At 39.0% G+C, this 7,277-nt stretch overlaps 1 protein-coding gene across 1 annotated transcript; it reads right to left on the bottom strand.

Moving 5' to 3' along the window:
- Positions 1 to 145: 145 nt before the first annotated feature.
- On the bottom strand, positions 146 to 7,257 carry fbxo43 (F-box protein 43). The gene is made up of 6 exons (XM_042490252.2): positions 7,102 to 7,257; positions 4,615 to 5,421; positions 3,743 to 4,477; positions 3,328 to 3,430; positions 1,867 to 2,061; positions 146 to 758 (listed from the first exon to the last, which is right to left on the bottom strand). Exons 1-6 carry the CDS (start codon positions 7,107 to 7,109, stop codon positions 510 to 512), a joined length of 2,097 nt encoding a protein of 698 aa, XP_042346186.2. The 5' UTR covers positions 7,110 to 7,257; the 3' UTR covers positions 146 to 509.
- Positions 7,258 to 7,277: the final 20 nt, after the last annotated feature.

Raw genomic sequence — 7,277 nt, 5'->3', positions numbered from 1 at the left:
GAGAAAAACATTCTTGCAGTTAAGACTAGGTAAGGTCACACCACTAGATGGCACCAAAAGACAACAAATAAATTTAAACAGCTGGCAAGGAACTTAGTCTACAGAGAATTAAATATTGAATAAATAAAAGACAAGTTTATGGATGTGTAAAAAATGTAATTTATTTTAAAACTAATGTGAAATCACATTGGTAAAAGTGGAAAATCTCAGAGGAATTCCAAAAAAAACCAACATTCTGCACAGTTTATCAACATGTGTGGAGTACACCAACAGCAAAATTCATTGTTCTGCTGGTGAGACTTCATCAAATTCATAATTAAAAACACAAAGAGTAAGAACTGTTGAAAAAGAGTGAAAATACAATACGAAGACATGCACAGAGACACACTGAAAAGTACAGGAGATATTCTCATGTACAGGCAACAAATCAGTTTCCTTATTGCAAAGCCTCATTTTCACCGTAAGGTTGTAAAAAAATACTAAAGTGACGTTGGCACAGAAAAAAACACTCATAGTCTCCTAACATTTCGCTTGCTTTGAGCGCTTCCTGGAAGAATGATGTCCTTTTTGCGACGGCCTGCAGACTGGCTGCCGCATTCTCTTGAGCCATGGAAAGCGCACAAGCAGGCTATGCAAAACTGGAAACCACAGTCGGCTCTGCTGCACACGCCCTCCCCTTTCACTGAGTGACACCTTGCAGGATGCTCACATCGAGGGCAAGGCTTTAGGCACTCATCGTTGAAGAGGGTTTTGGCAACCTGAAAGAAAAAGAAATGAAATCACAAAGTAAATGCTTTATGTGAACTTCTGTCAGCTGTTACGATAAATTACAAATCCCACTCATCTCCTGCTGAACAGCCATTAACACAAACAAATTCATCCAAGGTTCCCACACCTACGTATGTATCGATCAATTTCAACATCTTTCCATAACTTTACCATATTATTTCATCCCATTTCCATAACTTTATCGCTTATAGCTAAACATTTTTGAGCGGGCACTTCCCAGGCATTTGGGGATATGCAAACTGTTAGAGCTTACTAACTTTATTCCCTAATTAGACATTTCCACCACCAACTAGCAGCATGTGCCAACAGACCAGACTGGAGGATCCTGTGGATGTCAATGACCCGAGTTTGGGTTATAGTTATGACAAGTTTGTATAATGTAATACTTGTTAAACATAAGTTTAATGAACATGTCTGATGCTTGTTCAGTCACGCAGTGCAGCACTTGATTTTTAATTAGTAATACAAGTAACATATTTTGCATGTTTTGAGTGAACATATCCAACCCTTCGAAACCTGAGTAAATTGGTTTGATTTCTTTAAGCAAAAAAAAATTGGGAAGAAGTCAATAAGCATCAACTGAAGAAATGACCTAAAACTTAGAAATTAGTAAAAAAGTACAAGAAAATTACCTGAAAATTAATTGTTAAAAAAAAAAAGCAAAAAAAAAAAAAAAGCTAAAACTCAACAAATAAGTAAAAAAGAAAAAGTTAGGTAACATAATTTTAAATATGTAATTATAAATATATTTTTTTCCCCCTTGCTTTTTAAAAAATAATTTTCTAAATCTACTCTTGTCTTGCAATTCGTGGATCATTTCTTTCTCTTCTTTTGTAAGAAATCATACCAATTTGCTGAGGTTTCAAAGGGTTAAACAACAATCAAAATAATATATACATTCAAAACTTTTCCAGAACATTCTGTTAATTCCAAACCATTTTGAGGCCTGGAAAACAGTTGCTTTGATTTCACAACTTTTCCAGGAATTTCATTAATGTGGAAACTGTGTATATAATGTATTCAAACATTACATATAATCCATTTCAGGAAATCCAGTGTAATCATTTTAAAACTCACTTCTAGAAATTTATCCCGTTTGCTGCTGCTGCCTGAATTTAAGATGCTGTGCTGTGATGGGGTTAAAGTGCTATTTGCAGACTGCGGCGTGCAGAAGCTGGACGTCCTGGACTGGGCCTGAACCGTCTTGAGGGCCGATCTCTTAAGCAGAGCAAGTCTGGTCTCTGCATCAGGGACATGGACAGCTCCACTGTGCTACAAGACATCAGAACAAAGTTAGAAGCTCATTTCAACTATTAGTAACTTAGTTGATGTCCATACAGACAAGCTGCTGGATGACAGTGAATCAGTCTTTAATCATGCTGCTTTCCACTGAATCACAAACAGAAAACTGTTGTACTGGTCTCTATTAGATCACATTTCTTACACGCTCACCCCATGCCAATCAGTGTCATAGTAAATGTTTTTTTCTCCTTTGCAGGTAGACAGAAAATACCTGCTTGAGGAAAACAGTAGCACTGCAACATTAATCGATTGGTTGTAAACTATTTAATTAATCACCAGTTACGTCAGGCGCTGATGCTTCCAGCCCTAACCCGCTAAAAATGTGTAATGAAACTGGATGGTTAACATACCGTCTACATTTGCTTATTTACGATTTTGAAAAAAAAAAGGCAACTGGACTAAAAATCTCACCTTTGTTTTAGTTATTTTTCTAAAAAAAGAATTTTTACACATCAATTTTTTAAAATGGTTTCAGGTCTTATTATGGTAATGAAACATTTGTTCAATCAAAACTAACCTGTTCTATTCCTTTAAGAATCATTCTACCATAATATAGCAATTTTTTCTGAGATGGTTATCGTACTGTGAAACTATAATACTGTGGCAACCCTACAGGTGACTCTTTTCCATATGCTGATCTGGCTGCAGTGCGGCGCGGCCATGTTCAAGAAGATTAGCCATACAGCTGTCTTGATGAGTTCTGACCGTGTGGACAGTTAAATCATTACACAACCAGAAACCATGGATTACCAGAACCACCCAGAAACATGGACAATTATGAAGCAGCAGCCAACGATGTAAGAAGATGTAGAAGAAAAGAAGCCTTAATTACAGTGCAGTTTCACAAGCTGATGGGATCACATTTCATTTGAGTTGTAACTTGTATGATTCCATGTAAGGAATAAATGATAAACAGATTTTTTTTTTTAACTTATCTGATTATCGATTATTCAATGAGTAATTCATTATGATGAAAAAGTAAAAAGACTGATTTCAGCTTCTAAACTGCGAATATTTTCTGGTTTCTTTACTCATCAATTTCAACAAACTTAATATCTTTGGGTTGTGGACAAATTAAGAAATTTGAGGACATACTCATGAGCTATGAGAAAAGCCAATCAACAATTCTTCACAATTTTCCAACATTTTACAGCCCAAACAACAAATCAATGAATTATGAAAGTAATCAAGAAAAAATAAGTTAGTTGCAGCCCTAGAAAACAGCAAATCCCTTACCTCAAGAGCAGCCTCCAATTCACTCAGGTAGTTTCTTCTCTTAAAACTAGCTTGCTTGTCTTGTTGGATGATTTCATCCCACCTTTTGGACACCTGACCACACCTGCCAAAAACAAAGATGCACAAGACCAATATTCTTAGTCCTCATTGCACCTTAAATGCTGTGTGACTGTTTGTTAGGCAATGAGCATCATGTTATGAGTAATGATCAGGCTTTACATTATGTATGTAACTTAATGCTGTCATCATAATTTAATAATGAACAGTTTAGTGACTGACATATTTGGAATTGAATTACTTCAACTTTGAGAAGTAAGGAGGGAGAACTGAGTTATACAGTAGATGCAAAAAAATTAAATTAAAAAATCTACTTTGTGTAAGACAGCTAAATTTGCTGAAAACATGAACTACTCACCTATAGATGCTCTCAGGGGTCAAGTGGCTAAGAATGACAGCCAGGATGTGCTTGAGGTTCCTTTTATTCAGCTCTGTGAGTATGTCCACCTTCCCCAGGCCCATCTTCCTGCCAATCAGCCCTGCCAGCGGCATGGTGGTCCTGAACCCCAGAACTGCTGTGGCATTAAGCTGCTCCATCAGGCTCGGACTCTGGCCTACAAATATGTGGGCTTTCTGCTGGCACATAGCGTGAACCAGCTGCAAAGCTGGAGTCAGAGACAGATTGACAGGGGTCGTCCTGAGAGGAGTGACATCTGGTTTAGCAGGAGTTGCGCTAAAAGGTGTTGTGTTTTGTGGCTTAGATGCAGCTGCTCTTAGCGGGGTGGCATTATCTTGTTTTGTAGAGGCCGAACTATCAGAGACCATGCTATTACCACATTTAGTAGAAAGGACACTGCAAGGAGTGGCATTATCAGCAAAAACCTCATCCTCTTTGGAATGGCTGTGGCACTGATGAAGATGTTCTATCTTCCTCTCCGCTGGGTCCTCCTCAGACTGAGAGCCCCCTTCTTTAAGTGTAGAAAGCCTGTGCTGACGCTGCAAACGGGAGCGCCGCTTTGACTCTGTCAGATTTGGGGTTTCAGATTTTCCTCTGGAGGCAGAGAGCAGCAGCTCCTGGAATGAGCCATCATGGTCCACAGAGGAGTCTTGAGATTTATCAAGGGAGCTAAAACCACTGTCCTCACACACAGACCTGTAAGGGTTAGAAGACAGAAGCATGTTTTCTGATTAATATAGAATATTCCTGAGTTTATTGTTTTTTCAAGTCTTTGGGGAAATTTACATTTTTTATTTAGAAATGTATAAAGTAACGTAAAAAAAAGCACATACCTGATATATTTGGGTGTGTGGGTGGATGAGGGCGTGCTCAAGATGCTCGAGCTGTCATTAAGGTTATTGTTCACACCGCTGACAGGTGATTGAGAATTCTCCTTAGTCGAGGCAGTCAAGGATTTGATATAGCATGGAGTCTCAAAGTTAATCTGACCAGAGGCAGTGATGCTCTCACTGAAATCTGCATCTGAGAGTGAAACTCTTCTCTGAAAACTGGAAAGGTAACCAGAGTTGAGTTCACCATCTTCAAGAGTGGATGTCCTCACCTGAGCGAAGAGGAGTCGACGTTTCCTACTAGATAGTGGCACATCCTGCTCCAATTTTAAAGTGCTTGATGCAAAAGCCCCTGTCACAGTGTCTAAAGAGTCAAATGATGCACTGAGCCAGTGTTCAGACCTGCTGGAAGACTCAGTCTTTCTTGTGCATGGTGATCTTGTGTCATTTTTAACATCTGTGTTGGGTTTGCACATTAGAAGCCGGTGTCGCAGCGAGGCATCTCTTTTGTATACTTTAGGAGTTTCACACCAGCTAAGTGCTGTTGGCCGCTGTATTCTCCTGGAGTCTTTGCCCAAAACTGGTTCTCTTGTCCTGTCCTTGGGAGTGACAGACAGCCAGAGGTTCTCTTTGGGTGTTTCACTGAATTCAACTGGAGACAAAGCCCTACAGGAGTCAACTCCACAGATGTTCTGTGGACTGTGAAACAAACCCGAGTATCCACTGTCAGAGCAGTCATCATAACAGTGCTGGCCTTTGCAGCCCTCACGGTAGACATTTGATTCAGGAGTGCACTGCATTTTCACTGACCTGCAGACAACAAAAAGTAGTGAGTGAACATACTCAAGGACAACCAGGTAACATTAAGGCTGCCTGTCTAGAAGCCAGTTTGTTTGTTAAAGCTGAAGAAGCAAAGTGAGGGTTTCTGGCACAACTTCACCTAATACAAAGATGCACAGAGCAGGAAAATAAATCAAGAGGAAGAGACTTCAGCAGCAATTTTATCATAGAATTACTATGAATCCAAAAAACAGGGTTCCTTCACATTTTCATGGACAAAATTTTCCATGACTGACCCATAATAAAGATTTTTTTTCTTGCATGGCATTTTTCAAACATATCAGATTCAAACATAGTTTCAGCTAGCCTGCATACGGGAAAGGTGAGAAAAACCCAGGGAGATGATGCTAATGCTAATGAGATAATGTGATGGTAACCACACACACTAATGCATATCAAAACTATTACACTGACAGCTACATAAAATTAATTTGCAATTTATGCTAAATTAAATGGAACATTGTCCACAATAAATTATTGTAAAAATCATTATAGACATCAAAGTCCCATGACTTTTCCATAACTTTCAATTATTTAGACAAATTCCATGACTTTTACAAGCCTGGAGTGCTGCTAGAGTTTCGACCTGGTTTGCTACAGTTAGCTAAAATAGCTTAAATGTTAACTGTGCTCGCAAAGTCTTACCTTCTAATTAAGTATTGCCATGTTGGACCCACTTTAAGAGATGAGCAAAGTTATAAAAAGATGTCTACATTATTTCAGTTTTTAATAGCGTTTATGCGGTGGGTAGCAGTTTGTTAAACACAAACTGTCAAAGAAGTCAGCTGTTTAAACACCAAACATTTTCAGCTGTCTCATTAGCGTTGCCATGAGAAGGCCTGCTGACGAGTTAAACCCCCCTGCGCCTGCTCACTGTGATGCCGCTATAAAGTGAGCGTTCGCCGCCAAAACCAGCAACTAACCCCCATTCAACTGCTGAAAGTAGACCCAGAGGATTCAACTAAGGGTCAACTAAGGGGGTGTGCCAATCTGAGATCATTTTATTTCCAGTTCACGTATTTTTATACCGTTTATTACGGAGGTTAACGTACGGAAAACAGCCGTTGGCAATTCATTTTGGCTGTGGGCCCTGACAAGAAGGCCCAAAAATAATGCAGAATTAATTATTGTCAACGACATTCAAGAGTGAGCTAAATGTCTTCATATTAGATAAAAAAAATAAAAATAAATACGCATTCTAAGACTCCCCAAGGTCCCACAGACATCTTTATCAGAGCAGTTAGCATGATTAGAAACACACGTGAATTACGCAGTTAACTCCAGTATAGGATATTGATATGTAGGTTACCTAAAATCTGAGTGCGTATTGTATGTCATCTACCTTGCTAACATTAGCTAGTTACACACTCATTTACCGCATTAACACTCAGGGATAATATCAAAGAGTCGTTAAATGGGGGCTAGAGCCATACATAATAAATAAATACATAATTAAACCCAGCAATGGTAGCATTGTCTTTGCTAACACTAAGCTACACTCGACATGCTCTGACCCCGTGACAAGTTATTACGGTAACTACGTTAGCCTAAAACCACAACCACTGCTAACGTTCGATAGCTCACAGGATTATAAACGCAAATGACGAGCAAAACATTTCATTTAGCATTAAACACAATAAAAATACTTACTTCTGCATAAAACTGGGCTAATGCAAAGGCCGTGAACTCTCTTGTTAATGTTGTTTTCTTTAGCTCAACTCTAGGCCTCAGCTTGCACCCCTCGTCGTTGTTTGTGTTCGCTACATGATCACCTGCAGTCAACTAACAGCCACGCTTTCAAATTTGGAGCCAGCTGTGGATTGTGT

The sequence above is a fragment of the Plectropomus leopardus genome, chromosome 11 (genome assembly GCF_026936395.1).
Source record: "Plectropomus leopardus strain MGB_pleo_1.0 chromosome 11, ASM2693639v1, whole genome shotgun sequence".
Lineage (NCBI taxonomy): Eukaryota > Metazoa > Chordata > Actinopteri > Perciformes > Serranidae > Plectropomus > Plectropomus leopardus.
This window is presented reverse-complemented; position numbering and strand designations above follow the sequence as displayed.